General features: G+C 48.6%; 1 protein-coding gene across 5 annotated transcripts in view; it reads left to right on the top strand.

The window, feature by feature from the left end:
* Positions 1-7,651: 7,651 nt before the first annotated feature.
* The window catches only part of NWD1 (NACHT and WD repeat domain containing 1), an 87,200-nt gene continuing 70,702 nt past the window's right edge, over positions 7,652-24,149 (top strand). For 3 of the 5 annotated variants that reach the window (XM_064381671.1, XM_064381670.1, XM_064381673.1), the window contains exons 1-4: positions 7,652-7,929; positions 9,653-9,750; positions 15,228-15,313; positions 20,263-20,379. In XM_064381671.1, coding sequence (XP_064237741.1) covers positions 15,230-15,313; positions 20,263-20,379 — 201 coding nt within the window. In that variant the 5' untranslated portion in view covers positions 7,652-7,929; positions 9,653-9,750; positions 15,228-15,229. Of the gene's footprint in view, positions 7,930-9,652; positions 9,751-15,227; positions 15,314-20,262; positions 20,380-21,333; positions 21,416-24,149 lie in introns of those variants that run through there. The other 2 variants (XM_064381674.1, XM_064381672.1) reach the window with 2 other exon arrangements.

The following is a 24,149-nucleotide window of genomic DNA, read 5'->3' as shown; positions in this document are numbered from 1 at the left end:
GACTGTGCCACTGCACTCCAGCCTGGGTGACAGAGTGAGACCTTGTTTCTAAAAATAGTAATAATTTAAAAAACGTATTTAAGGCCGGGTGAGGTGGCTCACGCCTGTAACCCCAGCACTTTAGGATGCCGAGGCCAGTGGATCACTTGAGATCAGGAGTTTGAGACCAGCCTGACCAACATGGTGAAACCCTGTCTCTACTAAAAAAAAAAAAGAAAAAAGAAAAAAAAAAAAATTAGCCGGGCGTGGTGGCGCGCGCCTGTAGTCCCGCTATTCAGGAAGCTAAGGCAGGAGACTCGCTTGAACCTGGGAGGCGGAGGTTGGAGTGAGCGGAGATCGCGCCATTGCACTCCAGCCTGGGCAACAAGAGTGAAACTCTGTTTCAAAATTAATTAATTAATTAATTAATTAAAAATAAAAATGTATTTAAATATTATGTATTATTTTGACACAATAAAAAATTGGAAAAACTATTCTTCATCGTTGTTGCTTTTTTCTGCTTTTTACTGTTCTCCCCCGATGTTGCTCCCTGTCCAGCGTCTCTCCCTCCACTCCGCCCTGGGTTCAAAGTTGATTCTGGTCATTCGTGTGATGGCCTCCAGGGGGCGCTGCTTCCCCACTCATGCGCAGTCAGTGCACCTTCCTCAGTTTGATTGGATTAACATCTCCCAGCTCAGATTCCTCTTCTGCAAAGTGGGATGTATGTATGTATGTATGTATGCATGTATGTATGTATTTATTTATTTATTATTTTTGAGACAGTCTTGCTCTGTTGTCCAGGCTGCAGAGCAGTGGCGCGATCTTGGCTCACTGCAACCTCCGCCTCCCGAGTTCCAGCGATTCTCCTGCCTCAGCCTCCCAAGTAGCTGGGGTTACAGGTGCCTGCCACCACGCCCAGATAATTTTTGTATTTTCAGTAGAAATGGGGTTTCACCATGTTGGCCAGGCTGGTCTCGAACTCCTGACCTCAGGTGATCCACCGGCCTCAGCATCCCAAAATGCTGGGATTACAGGTGTGAGCCATTGCGTCTGGCCAAAAGTGGGTTTATAATGTTAGCCACGCAGGGATGGTGAAGGAAATTTCAGCTGACCCTTGAACAACACGAGTTTGAACTGCATGGGTGCACTTAGGCATGGATTTTTTTCCACCCCTGCCACCCCTGAGACAGCAAGACCAAGCCCTCCTCTCTTCTTCTTCTTTCTCCTCCTCCTTCTCCTTAGCCTACTCAAGATTGAGACAACAAGATTGAACACTTTTGTGATGATCCACTTCCACTTCATCCATAGTAAATACATTTTCTCTTTCTTTGAATTTTCTGGCCTGGCATGGTGGCTCACTCCTGTAATCCCAGCACTTTGGAGTCCAAGGCGGGTGGATCACCTGAGGCCAGGAGTTCAAGACCAGCCTAGCCAACATGACGAAACCCCGCCTTTACTAAAAATACAAAACTTAGCCAGGCATGGTGGGGAGCACCTCTAATCCCAGCTACTCAGGAGGCTGAGGCAGGAGAATTGCTTGAACCTGGGAGGCGGAGGTTGCAGTGATCACTTGGGCTCAAATGATCCTTGCACCTCAGCCTCCCCAGTAGCTGGGACTACAGGCATGCACCACCAAACCTGGTGAATTTCTTTTATTTTTTGTAGAGATGGGATCTCACTATATTGCCCAGGCTTGCCTCGAACTCCTGGGCTCAAGCAATCCTCCTCCCAAAGTGCTGGGATTACAGGTGTGACCCAACATGCCCAGACACTGTTTTTTTTTTTTTTTTTTTTTTTTAGGTCATGCCACTGCACTCCAGCCTGGGTGATAGAGACTCCGTCTCAAAATAAATAAACAAACAAACAAATAAGAAAAAGAAAAAAAAGATTTATTTATTTTTTATTGTTTTAGAGATGGGTCTCACTATGTTTCCTAGGCTGGAGTGTAGTGGCTATTCACAGGTGTGATCCCACTACTGATCAGCACGGGAGTTTTGACCTGCTCTGTTTCCAACCTGGGCCAGTTCACCCCCCTTTAGGCAACCTGGTGGTCGCCTACTCCTGGGAGGTCACCATATTGATGCCGAACTTAGTGCAGACAACCGATCGGCATAGCGCACTGCAGCCCAGAACTCCTGGGCTGAAGTGATCCTCCCACCTCAGCCTCCCGAGTAGTTGGGACTACAGGCATGCGCCACAGTGCCTGGCAAAAAAAAAAAGGATTTTTAAAATGACATTTGTTTTTCTCTAGCTTACTTATTGCAAGATTACAGTATATGATACATAGAAAGTACAAAATCAGTGTCCATCAACTGTTTGTGTCATCAGTAAGGCTTTTTGGTCAGCAGTAGGCTGTTAGTCAAAAATGACACCCAGATTTTTGACTGCAGGGGTGGGCTCGGTACTCCTAACCCCTGTGTTGGTTCTAAGGTCGACTGCACAGGAATCCCCTAGCCCAGGGCTCATGGTTACTTAATGTATAGTGATATGAGTATTTGAAAACAAAATTGAGGTGTCACTCTGTCACCCAGGCTGGAGTGCAGTGGTGCAGTCACAGTTCACTGCAGCCTTGGGATCATGTGATCCTCCCATCTCAGCCTCCCCAGTAGCTGGGACTACAGGCATGCACCACCAAGCCTGGATAAATTTTTTTTTTCTTTTTTGAGACCGAGTCTCTCTCTGTCACCCAGTGTGGAGTGCAGTGGCACGATCTTGGCTCACTGCAACCTCTGCTTCCCGGGTTCAAGTGATTCTCCTGCCTCAGACTCCTGAGTAGCTGAGATTACAGGCGTGCACCACCACGTCCAGCTAGTTTTTGTATTTTTAGTAAAGACGGGATTTCACCATGTTTGTCAGGCTGGTCCTGAACTCCTGACCTTGTGATCCACCTCAGTCTCCCAAAGTTCTGGGATTACAGACATGAACCACCGCACCTGCTTGCCTGGCTAATTTTATTTTTTGTAGAGATGGGATCTCACTATGTTGCCTAGGTTGGTCCACCTGGGCTCAAGCAGTCCTCCTGCCTTGGCCTCCCAAAGTGCTGGGATTTCAGGTGTAAGCCACCACACCAGCCACTTATTTTTTTTTTTAAAGACAATCTCACTCTGTCGCCCAGGCTAGAGTGCAGTGGTGCGATCACGGCTCACTGCAAGCTCCGCCTCCCTGGTTCAAGCAACTCTCGTGCTTCGGCCTCCCAAGGAGCTGGGATTGCAGGCGTATGCCACTACACCTGGCTAATTTTTTTTTTTTTTGTATTTTTAGTAGAGATGGCATTTCATTATGTGGGCCAGGCTGGTCTCAAACTCCAGGCCTCAAGTGATCGGCCCACCTCGGCCTACCAAAGTGCTGGGATCACAGTCGTGGACCACTGTGATTATTTAAATTTATTATTTAAATAATAAATTTATTTAAAATATTATTTAAATTTATTATTTAAATAAATAATTATTTATTTATTTTTATTTTTTTTTCTTTTGTTCTTTTCTTGACTCTATTTTTTAAGATACAAAATTGAAGAATTTTTTTTTTTAAGACTCACTCTGTCAATAGGCCGGAGTGCAGTGGCGGGATCTCAGCTCACTGCAAACTCTGCCCCCTGGTTTCAAGCAATTCTCCTGCCTTAGCCTCTCGAGTAGCTGGGATTACAGGTGCCTGCCACTGCGCCTGGCTAATTTTTGTATTTTTAGTAGAGACGGGGTTTCACTATGTTGGCCAGGCTGGTCTCAAACTCCTGACCTCAGGTGATCCACCCGCCTCCACCTCCCAAAGTGCTGGGATTACAGGTGTGAGCCACCACGCCCAGCTGAAGGATATTTTGATAGAGAATTTAAAACACTCATTAAAGTAGTCAGAATAGTATAATGGACCGCAGCCCACCCCAGCCACCATCAGCCCCTACGCAACCTCCCCCACCCTGTGCCCACCCCATTTTCCTCCCTGTTAGATATTATTTTGCAGCAAATTTCAGTTATCTTATTATTCCATAAATATTTTGTTACATGTCTCTAAAACATACAAACTCTTATTTATTTATTTTTTTGAGACAGGGTCTCATTCTGTTGCCCAGGCTGGAGTGCAGTGGCGTGATCATGGCTTATTGCAGCCTCAACTTCCTGGGTTCAAGTGATCCTTCCACCTCAGCCTTCTGAGTAGCTGGGACCACAGGCATATGTCACCATGCCTAGTTAATTTTTAAATTTTTTGTAAAAATGGAGTCTCACTATGTTGGCAGTATGGTCTTGAACCCCTGAGCTTAAGTGATCCTCCTGCCTTGACCTCCCAAACTGCTGGGATAACAGGCATGAGGCATCACACCTGGCCCAGACTCTTTAAAAACCTAACCAGGCCAGCGTGGTGGCTCACACCTGTAATCCAAGCACTTTGGGAGGCCGAGGCAGGTGGATCATCTGAGGTCAGGAGTTCAAGACCAGCCTGGCCAATGTGGTGAAACCCATCTCTACTAAAAATACAAAAAATTAGTCAGGAGTGGTAGTGGGTGCCTGTAGTCCCAGTACTCAGGAGGGCGAGGCAGGAGAATCGCTTGAAGCTGGGAGGCGGAGGTTGCAGTGAGCCAAGATTGCACCATTGCACTCCAGCCTGGGCAACAAGAGTGAACTCTGTCTCAAAAACAAAACAAAACAAAACAAAATAAAAACCTAACCACAATACCATAGTCACGCTCCAAAAACTTCTGAAAACTTTGCCAATAATTTTTTAATATCTGTAGGTTCCAGTTTAGCCCATAACTGTTGAGTTATATATCTGAATTTGACTGTCAGCTCACTTCCTTGCCAAGGAACCTTGGGAAGTTGTTTAAATTGTTTTTTTTGAGATGGAGTTTTGCTCTGTCGCCCAGGCTGGAGTGCAATGGCATGATCTCGGTTCACTGCAACCTCCACCTCCTGGGTTCCAGCAATTCTCCTGCCTCAGCCTCGTGAGTAGCTGAAATTACAGGTACTTGCCACCACGCCTGGCTAATATTTGTATTTTTAGTAGAGACGGAGTTTCACCATGTTGGCCAGGCTGGTCTCGACCTCCTGACCTCAGGTGATCTGCCCTCCTTGGCCTCCCAAAGTGCTGGGATTATAGGCATGAGCCCCTGCACCTGGCCTTTTTTTTTTTTTTAAAGAGTCAGGGATTTGCTCTTTTGCTCTGTTGCCCAGGCTGGAGTGCAGTGAGGCAATCATAGCTCACTGTAGCCTTGACTTTCTGGGCTCAAGTGATCCTCCCACCTCAACCTCCCAAGTAGCTGGGACTACAGGCACACACCACCATGCCCAGCAAATTTTTTATTGCTATTCTTGTAGAGATGGGGTCTTGCTATGTTGCTGATGCTGGTCTTGAACTCCTGGCCTGGAGCGATCCTCCCACCTTAGCCTCCCCAGTAGCCAGGACTGCAGGAGCATCCTACTGTGCCTGGCAGCATCTGAAACTTCTTTTTTTTTTTTTTTTTGAGATGGAGCGTAATCTTGCTCTGTCACCCAGGCTAGATTGCAGTGGCATAATCTCTGCTCACTGCAACCTCCGCCTCCCAGGTTCAAGTGATCCTCCTGCCTCAGCCTTGAGAGTAGCTGGGATTACAGGCACCTGCCACTACACATGGCTAATTTTTGTGTTTTTAGTAGAGATGCGGGGTTGGGGGTGTCTCACCATACTGGCCGGGCTGGTCTTGGACTCCTGACCTCAGGTGATTTGCATACCTCGGCCTCCCAAAGTGCTGGGATTGGCCTGACCAAGCATCTGACACTTCTATCCCTAAAAATATAGTAACATTATTAAATAAAGTAACATTATTATTAAATATGGTAGCTTCATTATTTCTGGCAGTAAAGCAGTGATTCTCAAGGTGGGGCAGTGAGGGAGGGGTTGACTCTAATCCCCAGGGGACACTCGGCAGTGTGGGAAAATATCTGTGGTTGTCGTGATTGGAGCATGTGTGTGCTACTTGTATCTTGTGGGTGGAGGCCAGAGGCTGCTCAACACCTTACATTGGACAGGACAGGCCCCCCAACAAAGGATAGTCTAGTCCCGCCAGGCGAGGAGGCTCACACCTGTAATCTCAGCACTTTGGGAGGCTGAGGCAGGTGGATCACCTGAGTTCAGGAGTTAAAGACCAGCCTGGCCAAGATGGTGAAAGCCTGTCTCTACTAAAAATACAACAACAACAAAAAAATTAGCAGGGTGCAGTGGCAGGTGCCTGTAATCCCAGCCACTCGGGAGGCTGAGGCAGGAGAATTGCTTGAACCTGAGCGGCAGAGTTTGCAGTGAGCCAAGATAACGCCATTATACTCCAGCCTGGCAACAGAGCAGGACTCTGTCTAAAAAAAAAAGGCTAGTTCCAAATGTCGGCAGTGTTGAGGTCAGGAAGTCATGGTCTGAAGAGAGATTTCCTTAACACCTGCTGGAACCTTGACCTTGGAGACCAAACTGGGCTTGATTCCCGACTCTACCACTTGTTGAGGGAAGCTGGCAGGAGTGATTTTTGTTTTTTACTTTTTGAGACGGAGTCTTGCTCTGTTGCGCAGGCTGGAAAGCAGTCTCGATCTCGGCTCACTGCAACCTCCACCTCCTGGGTTCAAATAATTCTCGTGCCTCAGCCTCCCAAGTAGCTGGGATTACAGGTGTGCATCACCACGCCCAGATAATTTTTGTTTTTTTTTTTTTAGTAGAGATGGGGGTCTCACCATGCTAACCAGGCTGGTCTTGAACTCCTGACCTCAGGTGATACATCCACCTTGGGCTCCCAAAGTGCTGGGATTAGAGGCGTGAGCCACCACGCTCAGCCTTGGAAGTTTATTGTTTGTTTGTTTGTTTGTTTGTTTTTGAGATGGAGTCTTGCTCTGTTGCCCAGGCTGGAGTGCACTGCAATCTCTGCCTCCCGGGTTCAAACAATTCTTGTGCCTCAGCCTCCCAAGTAGCTGGGATTACAGGCATGCATCACATGCCCAGCTAATTTTTGTATTTTTAGTAGAGATGGGGATCTCACCACATTGGCCAGACTGGTCTGGAATGCCTGACCTCAGGTGATCCGCCCGCCTCGGCCTCCCAAAGTGCTGGGATTGCAGGTATGAGTCACCGCTCCTGGTTTCGGAGTTTTAATGGTAATTAATCATGGCTAATATCTCGCAGGCCCTTCCTGTGATGTAGGCATGGTGCTAGCCTCATTCACTATATAAATACATTTCATTGTCTCACCAAACTCCTGGGTTGGTGAGAAATTTCAAGTCCAGAGTCATGAAGCATCACAGGCAAGGGACTTCGCTTTTCTGCATCTTGTTTTCTTCATCCATGAAATAGGATCGTAATGTCCATCTCTTGGGGTAATTATGTGGACTGCTAATGCCAAATGCCACCCAACTGGCACCTCCTAGACCATCAGCAAATGGCATCTCTTACGAGAAGCCGTATCAGCCTGGCACACAATGGTTAACCACCAAGTCTGGGCGGAGTGCCCGGCTAAGCTGGTGCCCGAGTGCAAACAATTTATTTCATTATCCCAGTTGCTGGGAGAATTGGGCAAGGAGAGACCCATGAAATACCTAAGACAAAAGTTTCTAGGATAGCCAGGGGCTTGTCTTCCGGGTGGCGCCGAGGCCAGGAAACTGTCCCCTCTAACCTACTTCCCCAGAGGAGTCTAAATTGGCCCTTCCACTACCAGCAAGGACAAAAGAGAGGCTGGAGCCCCCAGGGGCGGCCAGAGTGATGACACTGCAAAGGGCCTCCGTCCTTCCTGGAGAAGCCCAGTCTTGCTCAGCCGTCTTCTTCGGCAACAAACAGAAGTCAAGAAAGAGAAATAGTCGTGGATGAACCTGTTGTTGGGACGATAATTTACTGAGCACCTATTACGTGCCAGGCACGCCAACCTTACCAGACAAGATCCTTGGGCTCATGGAACTCACTTTCTTGTGGGAGAGACAAACAACAGACACGTAGCAACATTATCAGCTGGTGGTAAGTACCGTGATGAAAATTAAAATAGGGCGATGGCATCGGGAGTGGCTTAAGGGGTCACTACGCAGTGGGATGGTCGGATGGTCAGAGATGGCCTCTCAGGAGGAGGTAACATTGAAGCTAAAATGTGAATGACATGGACAGATGCAGGATAGAGCATTCAAGTACAGCACATGCAAAGGCCCTGAGGTTGAAATAAGCTAAATGCATTAGACTAGGGGTTTTCAAGCAAGGGGAATTCTGCCCCTTAGAGGACATAGCAATGTCTAGGGAGATTTTTTTTTTTTAATTTTATTATTTGAGATGGAGTCTTGCTCTGTCGCCCAGGCTAGAGTGCAGTGGTGCAATCTCGGCTCACTGTAAACTTCGCCTCCAGGTTCAAGCGATTCTCCTGCCTCAGGCTTCTGAGTAGCTGGGATTGCAGGTACATGCCACCATGCCAGCTAATTTTTATATTTTTAGTAGAGACAGGTTTCACCATGTTGGCCAGGCTGCTCTCCAACTCCTGACCTTGTGATCCGCCTGTCGCGGCCTCTCAAAGTGCTGGGATTACAGGAGTGAGCCACCATGCCCAGCTGATTTTTTTTTTTTTTTTTTCTGAGATAGGGTCTCGCTCTGTTGCCCAGGCTGGAGTACAGTGGTATGATCTTGGCTCACTTCAACCTCTGCCTCCCAGGCTCAAGTGATCCTCAGCCTTATGAATAGCTAGGACTACAGGTGTGCACCACCACACCTGGCTAATTTTTTGAAGAGATGGGGTTTCACCATGTTGCCCAGGCTGGTCTTGAACTCTTGGACTCCCAAAGTGCTGGAATTATAGGCGTGAACCACCACGCCCGGCCCTGGCTAATTTTTTATTTTGTGGAGATGTTGTCTCCCTGTGTTGCCCAGGCTGGTCTTAAACTCCTGGGTTCAAGCAATCATCCCGCCTCAGCCTCCCAAAGTGCTGAGATTACAGGCATGAGCCACACTGCAGCCGGCCCCTTAGCTGATTTTAGTTTATATCCATTCACCATAACCTATGAGTATCTTGGAGTACTACAGCTTTTTTTTGTTTTATTTTATTTTATTATTTATTTATTTATTTATTTTTTTGACGGAGTCTCGCTCTTGTTGCCCAGGCTGGAGGGCAGTGGTGCGATCTCGGCTTACTGCAACCTCCATCTCCCGGGTTCAAGCGATTCTCATGTCTCAGCCTCCCAAGTAGCTGTGATTACAGATGTGCACTGTCGTACCCGGCTAATTTTTGTATTTTTAGTAAAGACAGGGTTTCCCCATGTTGGCCGGGCTGATCTTCAACTCCTGACCCCAGGTGATCATCCCGCCTCCACCTCCCAAAGTGCTGGGATTACAGGCGTGAGTCACTGCGCCCGGCCTACAACACCATTTTTTAATTCTCTGAATCTTAAGCAATCATGGAACCTGAGAGGGTGCTCTTGGGGATCCCTCACTGGCAGAGTCTGTCCCAGGGGGACAAGGCAGGGAAGGGAAGTTGAGGCAGAGAGGATCGTAAGAGCAAAACACACAAAGGTTTGAAAACGCCCGACAGTCCTGCAGAGTCAGTATCACTTGTATTTTACAAACCTATCTCCCGACTGCCTTGGTGATATTTTGTTCATGGTGGATATTTTTGGCATTAATTTTGATCTGCTAACACATTGTGCTACCTCATATATGGCTCCAGAGACGAGCGCCCTGAATGACTCTTATTTTCATTTCACAGACCACGCGGCTGGTGCCCCGAGAGGGAGCCCCCTTGCTTAAGTCCTCCAGGAGGGCGATGGAGGAGCCGGCATTCAAACTAGCCTCATGGATGCCAAGGTACGCATTTGTTCTCCCTGCCTCCAGCGGCGGTTTGCTACAGCTATGAAGACGCTGGGCAGGATTTGGGTCACCAGGGCATTTTCAGTAATGTTAGATCATGGCTGGCCGTGGAGGCTGATGCCTGTAATACCAGCACTTTGGGAGGCTCAGGTGGGGGGATGGCTTCCTGCCAGGAACCTGCCAAGTTCCAGCCTTGAACTCAACACAGCGAGACCCCATCTCTACAAAACAAAAAAAATTTTTTTTTTGAGATGAAGTTTTGCTCTTGTTGCCCAGGCTGGAGTATAATGTGCAATCTAGGCTCACTGCAACCTCTGCCTCCCAGGTTCAAGTAATTCTCCTGCCTCAGCCTCCCAAGTAGCTGGGATTACAGGTGCCTGCCACCATACCCAGCTAATTTTTTGTATTTTTAGTGGAGACGGGGTTTCACCATGTTGGCCAGGCTGGTCTTGAACTCCTGACCACAAGTGATCCGTCCACCTTGGCCTCCCAAAGTGGTGGGATTACAGGCACATGATCATAGCTCACAGCAGCCTTGAACTCTTGCGCTCATGCAATTCTACCATCTCAGCCTCCCAAGTAGCTGGGACAACAGGTGTGCACCACCAAGCCATGGCTATATTTTTAAAAAAAATTTTTTTTGCAGAGATGAGGTCTCACTATGTTGCCCAGGCTGGTCTTGAACTCCTGGCTCAAGTTATCCTCCCTGGCCTCTTGAATAGCCGGGATTACTGGCACAAGCCACTGTGCCCAGCTAGTAGAGCTGATTTAAAACTAGTCTCTTTTTTTTTCCTTTTGAGATGGAATCTCACTCTGTTACCAGGCTGGAGTGCAGTGGCGCGATCTCAGTTTACTGCAACCTCCACCTCCTGAGTTCAAGTGATTCTCCTGCCTCAGCCTCCCAGGTAGCTGGGACTACAGGCCTGTGCCACCAGCATGCCTGGCTAATTTTTGTATTTTTCGTAGAGATGGGGTTTCATCATGTTAGCCAGGCTGGTCTTGAACTCCTGACCTCAGGCGATCCATCCGCTGTGGCCTCCCAAAGTGCTGGGATTACAGGCATGAGCCACTGCTCCTGGCCTAAAACTGCTTTCTCAGTTTTTCAACACTGCTGACAGTTGGGGACGGATCATTCTCAGCGGGCGGCTTCCTGTGCATTGTCAGATGTTAAATAGCATCCCTGGTCTCCACCCACATGATGCCAGTAGCATCTCCCACTGATGGCAACTGAAAAGGTCTCCAGACATTGCCAGTGTTCCCTGGGGGCTAAGTGGTCCCCAGGTGAGAACTGCTGTTTGAAATAGCACCGGCAGTGCTTGGACGCAGAAGGACTTTGCCTCGTGGGAGGGCGTGGTAAGGGCGGGATAGGGTGGGAGTTTCATCAAGCGTTTGTCTTCCCTGCCTGGGCCGTGGGGCTGGGCATGGCTCCCAGCGTCTCCTCTGCACACCTGGGCTCGGGCTCAACTTACATGGGAAGGCCCCAGGGGACCCAGGTGTTCGAGAGATTGGCTGGTCCCCAGGCCCCAATGCCTAGCACTGGGAAACCGCAGTTGCTGTGGCGACCACTGAGCTCTCAGGACGAGGAGCTGGGAAGAGGACTCCCGTGCCTAGAGGAGCCAATATCCAGAGGGCTTGGCGGGGAGGCCACTGTCTGATACCCTTCACGAGTGCTTGCAGACCCGGGAAAGCAGTGGAGAGGAGCTGGTTGAGCTCCCGAGAGGCGCTGGAGGTGGTGGGGGCTGTGGGTCACTGGGGGAGCCTCGGAAGGTGAAACAGGCACCCCGCTCCTGATGGCCCTGCCCGACTGGACTCCCGGGCGGCTGGCATGAGGTCCCTGAACCCAAGACCCTTTCTAGGGGAAGGGTCATTTCGGTGGGTGGGCAGCAATGAGCGTGGGCCCCCTCAGCCCGAGTACCCGCCGGCGGCTTCTCCAGGGTGAAGCCGGCCCCCTCCCAGCACCTCCACCCAGCAGTGTGGCCATCTTCATCAGTTCCACCGCCTCAGGTAAGGTGCAGGGTACGGATGGGGGCTCGGAGGCAAGTGGGCACTCCCATCAAGCGGTGTCAGGGCTTGGGCATGGTTCCTGGAGTCCTTTAAGAGACCTAGATGCGAACCAGGTGCCGTGGCTCATGCCTATAATCCCAGCACTTTGGGAGGCTGAGGCGGGTGGATCACTTGAGGTCAGGAGTTCCAGATTAGCCTGGGCAGCATGGTGAAACCCTGTCTCTACTAAAAATACAAAAAATTGGCCGGGCCTGGTGGTGTGTGACTATAGTCCCAGTTACTGGGGTGACTGAGGCAGGAGAATTGTTTGAACCCAGGAGGTGGAGGTTGTAGTAAGCCAAGATTGCGCTACTGCACTCCAGCCTGGGCAACAGAGCAAGACTCCATCTCAAAAAACAAACAAAGAAAACACCAAAAAGGAGATATTAGCTAAGAGTGTGCTGCTACACAGCACTGCCCAACTCCGCATTCAGGGAAATCAGTTGGCAGCTTGAAACTGACCAAGGTGGAGTATTTACACCATGGAAACTGGCAGATAACACAAACCGGATTTTTAAAAATTTGTTTTGGAGAACAGAGTATTATGGAGCATTTGCTGGGACACTGTTTTTTTGTTTTGTTTTGTTTTTTGAGGCAGAATCTCTCTCCATTGCCCAGGCTGGAGTGCAGTTGTGCTATCTCGGCTCACTGCAACCTCCGCCTCCCAGGTTCAAGCAATTCTCCTGCCTCAGCCTCCTGAGTAGCTGGGATTACAAGCACCTGCTACATGCCCGGCTAATTTTTGTATTTGTAGTAGAGACGGGGTTTCACCATGTTGAGCAGCCTGGTGTCAAATGCCTGATCTCAGGTGATCTTCCCACCTTGGCCTTTCAAAGTGCTAAAATTACAGGTGTGAGCCACTGTGGCCGGCCACACCACTCTATGTATATGTGCTCTCATACAGATTACAACCTGGTTGGGGGAAGGGACACATACATTAGGTAATTGCAGCTTGTGGGCCAGGTGTGGTGGTTCACGCCCACAATCCCAGGACATTGGGAGGCTGAGGGGGGAGAACTGGGAGACCTCAATGTGAGTGCAGCTCAGGTAGTGACTCCTGTGGGGGCCTCCTGGACCCTCTGTTTCCTCCTCAAGAAGCCCCACTGAGAACGCACACTGAGAACCCAACTTGATAGAGTTTCTGTGAGTGGCGTTTGATGTTGCAACTAACATTCACGACCAACAGGCTTAAAAACTGCCAGAATCTTGCCACAGCTGCATGACCCTGGGTGACGGGACCCTGCTCAGCTCCCCAACCTTATCTCATGTGGTCACCTCCTTGTCCACCTGTTGCATCCACACCAAAACCCATAGATCCAGTAACCCACAAGGCCTGGGCCCCGTATCAGGACTGTCACCCTCATGGTTCCCTCTTCTCCTTATTCTGATCCTTTGGGTCTCAGTGCAAACACCCCTCTTCAGGGAGCCCCTCTCTGCCCCTCAGTCTAAAATAGATTTGTCCCGCAGAGGTGGGCGGATTGCTTGAACTCAGGAGTTCAAGACCAGCCTGAGTAAGATGGCGAGGCCCCATCTCTACAAAAAGTAAAAAAAAAAAAAGTAGGCTGGGTGCACTGGCTTATGGCAGTAATCGCAGCACTTTGAAAGCCCGAGGTAGGCGGATGATGAGGTCAGGAGTTTGACACCATCCTGACCAACATGGTGAAACCCCATCTCTACTGAAAATACAAAAAAATTAGCTGGGTGTGGTGGTACGCAGCTGTAGTCCCAGCTACTCAGGAGGCTGAGGTAGGAGAATCGCTTGAACCTGGGAAGCGGAGGTTGCAGTGAGCCAAGATCATGCCACTGCACTCCATTCTGGTGACAGAGTGAGACTCCATCTCAAAAAAAAAAAAAAAAACCAAATAAAATAAAATAAAATAAATTTTAAAAAATAGGCTGGGTGCGGTAGCCCATGCCTGTAATCCCAGCACTTTGGAAGGCTGAGGCAGGTGGATCACCTGAGGTCAGGAGCTCCAGACTAGCCTGGCCAACGTGATGAAACCCCATCTCTGAGAAAAATAGAAAAATTAGCCAGGCGTGGTGGTGCGTGCCTGTAATTCCAGCTACTTGGGAAGCTGAAGCAGGAGAATCTCTTGAACCTGGGAGGCGGTGGTTGCAGTGAGCCAAGATTTCGCCACTGCACTGCAGCCTGGGTTATGGAGCAAGACTTTGTCTCAAAAAAGAAAAAAGAAGAAAAGAAAAAATAAACAAATAAATAAAGATTTGTCCCTGTTATTCTCCAGTCCAGCCCACCCACGTGTTTTCAACAGCATTCTTCACAAATTGCAATTACTTTTAAAAACTATTGATTGATTGTGCCTCTTGGTTAAGCATAAGGGGCACCCTGGTAGACGATGTAATCCGCTGGGCATGGTGGCTCACTCCTGTAATCCCAGTGCTTTGGGAGGCCAAAGCAAGAGGATCGCTTGAGCCTAGGAGTCCGAGACCAGCCTGGGAAATATGGTGAAACTCCTTCTCTACAAAAATTTTTTAAAAATTATAGGTGTGTGGTAGTGCCTCCCTGTAATCCCAGCTACTTGGGAGGCTGAGCTGGGAGGATTCACTGATGCTAGGAGTTTGAGGTTACAGTGAGCTACGATTGCACCACTGCACTCCAGCCTGGGTGAGGGATTGAGAGCTGTTCCTTAACAATTTTTTTTTTTAAAATGGGGTCTCGCTCTGTTGCCAGGCTGGAGTGCAGTGGCGTGATCTCGGCTCACTGTAACCATCTCCCGGGTTCAAGCGATTCTCTTGCCTCAGCCTCCCCGTAGCTGGCACTACAGACACGTGCCACCACGCCCAGCTAATTTTTGTATTTTTAAAAGTAGAGACAGGGTTTCACCATGTTGGCCAGGATGGTCTCAATCTCTTGACCTTGTGATCCACCCACCTTGGCCTCCCAAAGTGTTGGGATTAGAGGTGTGTGCCACTGTGCCCGGCCCAAAATATATATATTTTTTCCATAATCAAATCAGTGGTATTGTACCAAAATATATTTTTAAATATATATAGCGCTAGGTACAGTGGCTCATACCTGTAATCTCAACACGTTGGAAGGCCGAGACGGGAAGATGGCTTGAATTCAGGAGTTCAAGACCAGCCTGGGCAACACAGGGAGACCCTACAACATAAATAACTACCTATTACAAATGTTTTCTTTTTTTTTTTTGAGATGGTGGCAGCAGATGAGGCTTTAGTCATAGGCCAGGCACAGTGGCTCAAGCCTGTAACCCCAGCACTTTGGGAGGGAGAGGACGGAGGATCGCTTAGACCAGGAACTCGAGACCAGGCTGGGCAACATAGCGAGACCCCATTCTCCACAAAAAGGGAGAAAAAAGTCAAAAGTAAATAAATAAAATAAAAGCAGAGCTATGCGGCTGGGAAGAGCACTGGGTCCTTTCCACTAACACCCTCCATGCCCTTCCTTGCAGATATGGACACAGAGAGGGAAGCCCTGCAGAGCGCCGCCTACCCGGAAGTGCAGACCTTCTGCCAGAAGCATGGCTTGATGTTTGAGGTAACTAGAAGTCACCCTGGCTTCATGCTTTGCTTTTTTTTGAGATGGAGTCTCACTCTGTTGCCCAGGCTGGAGTGCAATGGCACAATCTCCACTCACTGCAACCTTCACCTCCAGGTTTAAGCAATTCTCCTGCCTCAGTCTCCCAAGTAGCTGGGATTACAGGCATGTGCCACCATGCCCAGCTAATTTTTTGTATTTTCAGTATACATGGGGTTTCACCATGTTAGCCAGGATGGTCTCGATCTCCTGACCTTGTGATCCTCCTGCCTTGGCCTTCCAAAGTACTGAGCCACCTTTTTTTTTATTTTTTGAGACAATGTCTTGCTCTGTCGCCCAGGCTGGAGTGCAGTGGCATGATCTCGGCTCACTGCAACCTCCACCTCCCAGGTTCAAGCAATTCTCCTGCCTCAGCCTCCTAAGTGGGACTACAGGTGCCCGTCACCACACTTGGCTAATTTTTTTGTATTTTTAGTAGAGATGGAGTTTCACCGTGTTAGCCAGGATGGTCTTGATCTCCTGACCTTGTGATCCACCTGCCTTGGCCTCCCAAAGTGCTGGATTACAGTCGTGAGCCACCACACCATTTTTTCTTTTCTTTTTTTTTTTTTTTGAGACGGAGTTTCACTCTTGTTACCCGGGTTGGAGTGCAATGGAGCGATGTCGGCTCACCGCAACCTCCACCTCCTGGGTTCAGGCAATTCTCCTGCCTCAGCCTCCTGAGTAGCTGGGATTACAGGCACGCGCCACCACGCCCAGCTAATTTTTTGTATTTTTAGTAGAGACGGGGTTTCACCATGTTGACCAGGATGGTCTCGATCTCTTGACCTCGTGATCCACCCGCCTCGGCCTCCCAAAGTGCTGGGATTACAGGCTTGAGCCACCGCGCCCGGCCTTTTTTCTTTTCTTTTTGAGATGAAGTCTCGCTCTTTTGTCCAGGCTGGAGTGCAGTGGTGCCAACTCGGCTCACTGCAACCTCTGCCTCCTGGGTTCAAGCGATTCTCCTGCCTCAGTCTCTCACGTAGCTGGGATTACAGGTGCGCGCCACCACGCCCGGCTATCCATGCTCTTTTAATGCTTTACTGTTGAGTCTTGAAATTCACAATAACTTTTAAACAAGGGGCCAACATGTTCTTTTTGCACTGAGCCCCGGAGATTCTTAGTTGGTCCTGGAGATCCAGCTGCGGAGATAAAATTCCTTGGGATTATAAAAAGGCATGTGGGACTGGGTGCGGTGGCTGACACCTGTAATCCCAGCACTTTGGGAGACTGAGGCGGTCAGATCGCTTGAGGTCAGGAGTTTGAGACCAGCCTGGGCAACATGGTGAAACCCCGACTCTACTAAAAATACAAAAATTAGCTGGGCATGGTGTGATCACAGCTCACAAAAAAAAATGCGGTGGTGTGATCACAGCTCACTGCAACCTTGACCTTCTGGGCTCAAGGGATCCTCCTGCCTCTAGCTTCCTGAGGAGCTGAAACTATAGGCGTGCACCACCATGTCTGGGTAACTGAGGATGTTTCTGCCTGCACATATCCTTGTGGAAACTGATGAACCATCTTTGGAGTCTCAGTTTAACTTGAAGCTGCCTCCTTGCTATTTATGTGAATGATTCATTGCACCAAAGTTCCACTGGTTAAAAGATGAGGCCGGGCATGGTGGCTCACACCTGTATTCCCAGTGCTTTGGGAGGCCAAGGCAGGAGGACTGTTGGAGGCCAGGAGTTTGATACCAGCCTGGGCAACATAATAAGATCCCGCCTCTATAATTTTTTTTTTAAATGAGCTGGGTGTGGTGACCCCCACATGTAGTCAGTCTCAGCTACTGGGGAGGCTGAGGCGGGAGGATCACTTGAGCCCAGGAGTTCGAGGCTGCAGTGAGCCGAGATCGCGCCATTGCACTCCAGCCTGGGTAACAAGAGCGAAACTCCGTCTCAAAAAAAAAAAAAGAAAGAAAATCTTGACCAGGCGCAGTGGCTCACGCCTGTAATCCCAGCACTTTGGGAGGCCAAGATGGGTGGGTAACCTGAGGTCAGGAGTTCAAGACCAGCCTGGCTAACATGGTGAAACTCTGCCTCCACTAAAAATACAAAAATTAGCCAGGTGTGGTGGCGGGCACAGGTAATTCCAGCTGCTTGGGAGGCTAAGGCAGGAGAAGCGATTGAACCCGGGAGGCGGAGGTTGCAATGAGCCAAGATCATGCCACTGTACTCCAGCCTGGGCAATAGAGCAAGACTCCTGTCTCAAAAAAAAAAAAAAAAAAATGTAGTGGACATTTGGGTAAAAAAGAAAAGGAAAATATGCATGCTCATTATGGTTTCTATATTTATCACTAAGAAAGAAGCAGTGCTGGAAATTGCACTTTGCCCACTATTGATCATGAGACATAGTTCAATGTCAGAGGCACTGTGAAAGCATCAGCACTGAGAACTGATGAAATGCCTCAAGTTCTTCTGTTTAATTGCCATGCCCGTGCTCTGACGCAGAGGCTGTCAATATCCTCCACGCGCACATGGGGAGACAGTGATCCCTCCGCGGGCACAGCTCCTTCCGGAGGCTGGCTCCTGACCCCGTTTCCTTTCCTGCTCCTCTAACTCGTTGTTCTTCCCGCTTTCTTCCTGCAGTCACATTCAGTACTGCTGGGCTCTCACTGCTTGTCATAGGAATCTATGTGTCTCTCTCGGGGCTAAAGAATTCAGGGGCAGGGACTGTTCCAAGTCGTCTTTGTCTCCCTGTCACCCCAGCCTTCCGCAGGGTCAGCTTTGCCTACTTGAACTGAGCCGTTCTGCCCAGCCTCCCCCTGGCGAGCAGGCGCAAATGAACCACAAGCGTGCGGTTGCCAAGGAGACTTTGTTATGTCCAGCTTTGGCTGAACTAAACACCCTCCTTGGCGAGGAAAGCTCTGTGAACAAGTACGGGCATGTCCCTGCTTTCAAAGCAACAGTTTGAAAATGGCCGAGTTCCTTTTTAAAAAAAGCTTTTCTTTTCTTTTTTTGTTTTGTTTTGTTTTTTTTTTTTTTTTGAGACAGAGTTTCACTCTTGTTGCCCAGGCTGGAGTGCAGTGGCTATTCACAGGCGCGATCCCACTACCGATCAGCACGGGAGTTTTGACCTGCTCCGTTTCCAACTTGGGCCAGTTCACTCCTCCTTAGGCAACCTGGTGGTTCCCCTGCTCCCAGGAGGTCACCATATTGATACCGAACTTAGTGTGGACACCCGATTGGCATAGCGCACTACAGCCCAGAACTCCTGGGATCAAGCGATCCTCCAGCCTCAGCCTCCTGAATAGTGAGGACTACAGGCACAGGCCACCGCGCCCGGCCCAACTAAATGTTTATAAATAAACTTCTGAATTTGGAGTTTAGGCTTACAGGAAATGCATGGACAGTATAGAGTTCCCATACACCCCCACACTCTGTGTCTCGTAATGTTTTTCCTAACCACAGCACAATCAACTACATTGTTTCAATTATGACATCAACTCTAAGGCCAGGTACAGTGGCTCATGCCTGTCATCCCAGCATTTTGGGAGGCTGAGGCAGGCAGATCATTTGAGATCAGGAGTTTGAGACCAGCCTGGCCAACATTGTGAAAATTTATCTCAACTAAAAATACAAAAAAAATTAGCCAGGTGTGGTGGTGCACACCTGTAATCCCAGCTACTGGGGAGGCTGAGGCAGAATAATCGCTTGAACCCAGGAAATGGAGGTTGCAGTGAGCTGAGATTGTGCCACTAAGCTCCAGCCTGGGCAACAACCTGGTCTCAGAAGAAAAGAAATCAGGCTGGGGGCAGTGGCTCACACCTGTAATCCCAACACTTTGGGAGGCCAAGGTGGGTGGATCACCTGAAGTCAGGAGTTCGAGGGGACCAGTCTGGTCAATACGGTGAAACACCATCTCTACTAAAAATACAAAAAATTAGCCAGGCATGGTGGTATGCTCCTGTAGTCCCAACTACTCAGGAGGCTGAGGCATGAGAATCTCTTGAACCTGGGAGACAGAAGTTGCAGTGAGCCAAGATTGTGCCACAGGAAGGAAGGGAGGGAGGGAAGGACTGATCTTCCAGTGAGTTGAGATTGCGCCACTGCACTCCAGCCTGGGCAACAGAGCAAGACTCCATCTCAAAAAAAAAAAAAAAAAGAAAAAGAAATCAACGTTGGTACATGACTATTAACCCCTCCCTGACTTAATTCAAATGTTGCCAGCTCTTCCATCTAAGTCTTTCCTCGTGGAGAATCCCATCCAGGGCACTCCATTGCATTTCACTGTCTTATTGTCCCAGTCTCCTCTGGTCTGCATCAGTCTTTTCTCCCTCCCTCCCTCCCCCCTTCCTTTTCTCCCTCCCTCCCTCCCTTTTCTCGCTCCCTCCCTCCCTCCCTTTTCTCCCTCCCTCCCTCCCCCCTTCCTTTTCTCCCTCCCTCCCTTCCTTCCTTCTCTCCCTCGCTCCCTCTCTTTCTTTCCGTTTTTTCTTTCTTTTATTTCTTTCCTCTCTCTCTCTTCCTTCCTCCTTCCTCCTTTCCTTTCCTTTCCTTTCGACAGGGTCTGGCTCCTGGACAGTTGTCCTGGTTGGAGCGCAGTAGTACAATAGTAGTACAAGAAATCACTGTAACCTCTGCCTTCTGGGCCCAGTTGCTCCTCCTACCTCAGCTTCCCAAATAGCTGGGACTATAGGCGCCCACCACCATGCCTGGCTTTGACAGGCAGGATATCTTAAAGAATGTCCTTCCCTCCAGTCTGGGTCTGTCTATTATTTTTCTCATGATTATACTCATTTCTCATTTCTCATGGTTATGGGTTTGGTTCAAGTTCTTTTAATCCAGACATTCCCCTACAGGAAGAGGCTGCCAAATTTTTTGAAATAAACTTTCTGCTTTTGTCAAAAGGAATTGAAAAAACAAATTGACCTGTCATGCCACCTCCCTGACAGACTCGATGTTTCTAACTTCCAGGTTGTTGATCTGAGGTGGGGTATTCGGAACACTGAAGCCACTGACCACTTGACCACAGAACTCTGCTTGGAGGAGGTCGACCGGTGTTGCAAAACATCCATAGGGCCAGCTTTTGTTGTGAGTGTCTCGGGAGGAATGGGTTAGCTCTTACTCCTCTGGGATATGCCCCCTGCTTTCTAGACAAACTCATCAACAGAGGGAAATAGGTACCATTTCTGCTATTTTTTTTTTTTTTTTTTGAGACAGAGTCTTGTTCTGTTGCCCAGACTGGAGTGCAGTGGCACAATCTTCGCTTGCTGCAAACTCTGCCTTCCTGCTTTCCAGTTTCAAGTGACTGTCTGCCTTAGCCTCCTGAGTAGCTGGGATTACAGGTGCGTGCCACCACACCCAGCTAATTTTTTTTTTTTTTTTTTTTTGTATTTTTAGTAGAGACAGGATTTCACTGTGTTAGCCAGGATGGTCTTGATCATCTGACCTCAGCATCCACCCACCTCGACCTCCCAAAGTGCTGAGATTACAGGCGTGAGCCACCGTGTCTGGCCCATAGCTGCTATCTTACCTTATCCCTGTGGCCTGACTATGACAGACATTACTAATCGATCACAGCACTCCTTCTGCGGAGCTGAATGGGATCCAAACATTAGCAGTCAAATGGAAGCAGCAGGTGGCTTGGAGAGTAGAATATTGAAGCCAGAAGGAATCTTAGAATTTGATCTGGACTCTCTCCTGCCTTCCCTACTCGCTCCCTCCACTTTATATCTGTGGAACTTTGGGATCCTGGAAGAACCCTGGAAAAGGTGGAAACCCACAGGGTCTTGGGATATTTTTTCCTCCATGTGCCCACTGGTTTCAGGTTGTGGGGACTTCTCTCCTACCTCTTCCAATTGCACCTCCTGTATCACCAAATCAGTCCCCAGTCCACAATTGATGGTTTGGGTTATTATCATTGAATGATATTCCTGAGTCTTTTCTCTTTTTTTTTTTTTCCTTCCCTCCCTCCCTCCCTTCCTCCTTCCCTCCCTCCCTTCCTTCCTTCCAGGGTCTTGCTCTGTTGCCCAGGTTACAGTGCACTGGCAATATCATGGCTCACTACAGCCTTGAACTTCTGGGCTGTGAGCTTCCTGCCTGTTCTCCTGAGTATCTGGGACTACAGGTGTGTGCCACCACCCTTGGCTAGGCTTTTGTGTGTGTGTGTGTGTGTGTGTGTAGAGACGAGGTCTCCTTATGTTGCCCAGGTTTGTCTCAAACTCCCAGGCTCAAGGGATCCTCCCACCTTGGCCTCCCAAAGTTCTGGGATTGCAGGCATAAGCCAGTGCACCTGGCATAGTTTTAAGTTTTTTATTTATTTATTTTTTAATTTAGAGATGGGGTCTTGCTATGTTGCCCAGGCTGGCCTGAGTCTTAATTTATTCCATTGAGTTCCAGATACATCCAAGAATGATCACATTTTGCCTTAGAAATTCTAGAGCAGGTGGCTGGGTGTGGTGGCTCACGCCTGTAATCCCAGCACTTTGGGAGGCCAAGGTGGATGAATCACGGGGTCAGGAGTTCGAGACCAACCTGGCCAACATGATGAAACCCTGTCTCTACTAAAAAATACAAAAATTAGCCAGGCGTGATGGCACATGCCTATAATCCCAGCTACTTGGGAGGCTGAGGCAGGAGAATTGCTTCAACCTGGGAGGTGGAGGTTGCAGTGAGCCAAGATCATGCCACTGCATTCCAGCCTGGGTGACAGAACAGATTTCGTCTCAAAAAAAAAAAAAAAAAAAAAAAAGAAAGAAAGAAAGAAAAAAATTCTAGAGCAGGGGCCAGCAAGCTACAGCCTGAGGGGCAAGTGTGGCCCACTGCCTGTCTTTGTAAATAAAGTTTTATTGGCACACAGCCATGTCCACTTGTTTACACATTGTCTAGTGCTGCTTTCAAGCTATAATGGCAGAGTTTAGTCCTTCTGATAGAGACCATCTGGCCTGTAAATCTAAAAATATTGACTATCTGACTTTTTCCAGGAAAAATGTGCTGTTCTCTGTCCTGGACAGTAAAGAGGAAAAAACTAATGAACAGTATCATGGCCAGGTGTGGTGGCTCACTCCTGTAATCTCTGCATTTTGGGAGCCTGAGGCAGGTGGATAATTTGAGGTCAAGAGTTCAAGACCAGTCTGGGCAACATGGTGAAACCCCATCTCTACTAAAAATACAAAAATTAGCCAGACATGGTGGCGTACACATATAATCCCAGCTACTCAGGAGGCTGAGACATGAGAATTGGTTGAACCTGGGAGGTGGAGATTGGAGCCAGCTGAGATTGTGCTATTGCATTCCAGCCTGGGCAACAGAAGGAGACTCTGTCTCAAAAAAAAAAAAAAAAAAAAAAAAAGGGAGAAGGTGAAGGTCAGAGACATATTCTATTTTCTGAGGTCTGAGGTCTGCTTCTGAGACCTAAAGTGTCCCAACATTAAGACTGTAACAAGGGCTTTGGGAATTAGGAGCCAGGAATAGTGGGCAAAACTGATACACACACACACACACACACACACACACACACACACACTCCTTTTTTTGAGACAAGTTCTTGGTATGTTGCCCAGGCTGGTTTTGAACTCCTGGACTCAAGCAATCCTCCAGCCTTAGTCTCCTGGATAGCTGGGATTACAGTTATTCTTTTGTTCTACACTTCTATTGTATGCTGGTGCCACTCTATTTGATTTATTACTGCCTTAAAATATATTCTAATGTTTGGAAAACTCTGCATTCTACTTGTAAATCTCCTAAATTTCCAGTCTCTAAATTTAATTTTTCAAAGGAGCCCAATGATCATTTTGTTGAGTTTCCAAGAAAGAAAAAAAGGAGAGAGAGACTGACCATGGTGGCTCATGCCTGTAATCCCAGGACTTCCGGAGGCTGAGGTGAGAGGATCACTTGAGCTCAGGAGTTCAAGACCAGCCTGAGCAACATAGTGAGACCCCAGGCCTACCAAAAAAAAAAATTTTTTTTTTTTTTTAAGGAAGAAAGGGAAAAAATGGAGAAAAGAACTCCAGGGGGAATTTGGTTTTGCAATCCAAATTGCAGGCAGCCGGAAGCACAGTGCAGCTTTCTGGTTGCACAGGAAACCCGAGGGTGATCTCTGAGCTTCTCTCGGGCCTGACCAACCAGGCCTGGGACCTTCCAGAGAAAGGCCCCGTGGCCGGCTGACCTGGACTTACTTCCTGCTTCCCTCTTGAGCCAGGCATCACCCCTCTACAGCCCAAGAGCCACGGCATCATTCTGCTCCATGACTGTGACTTGCGGGGGGGCTTCCAGAAAAATCAGAGATGTACTGGAGGCCGTTGGAGAGGCGTCTCTCTGGTAAATAAGTCATTAGGCAGCACCGAGGCCGGGGACAGCTCCCGAAGGCACTTCCTTTTAGAGAGGCTCCGGTCTCTTGGGCCACCGCAGCCCCAGTGTCTCTAGAGCTCTGAGAGTTGTTCCTGGTGGGAATTTTTTATTTCCCTTGCTTTGATCCCACAGACTGGAGCAGTTTGTTTTGTTTTGTTTTGTTTACCACCTGTTTCCTTCGTATAACCTCTGGTTTGTGGTTGGCTTGTGTCTTAGTCCATTTTCTGTTGCTTATAACAGAATGCCTGAAACTGACTAGTTATAAAGAAATGAGGCCAGATACTGTGGATCATACATGTAATCCTAGCGCTTAGGGAGGCTAAAGCCAGAGGATCATGTGATCCCAGGAGTTCAAGACCAGCCTGGGCAACATAGCAAGACCCCATCTCTACAAAAGAATTAAACAGTTAGCTGGAGTGGTGGCTCATGCTTGTAGTCCTAGCTGCTCGAGAGGCTGAGGTGGGAAGATCCCTTGAGCCCAGGAGTTCGAGGCTGCAGTGAGGTATGATTGC

Source organism: Aotus nancymaae, unplaced genomic scaffold (genome assembly GCF_030222135.1).
Source record: "Aotus nancymaae isolate 86718 unplaced genomic scaffold, 86718_ANA_hifiasm-v0.15.2.pri h1tg000028l, whole genome shotgun sequence".
NCBI classification, from domain to species: Eukaryota; Metazoa; Chordata; class Mammalia; order Primates; family Aotidae; genus Aotus; species Aotus nancymaae.
This window is presented reverse-complemented; position numbering and strand designations above follow the sequence as displayed.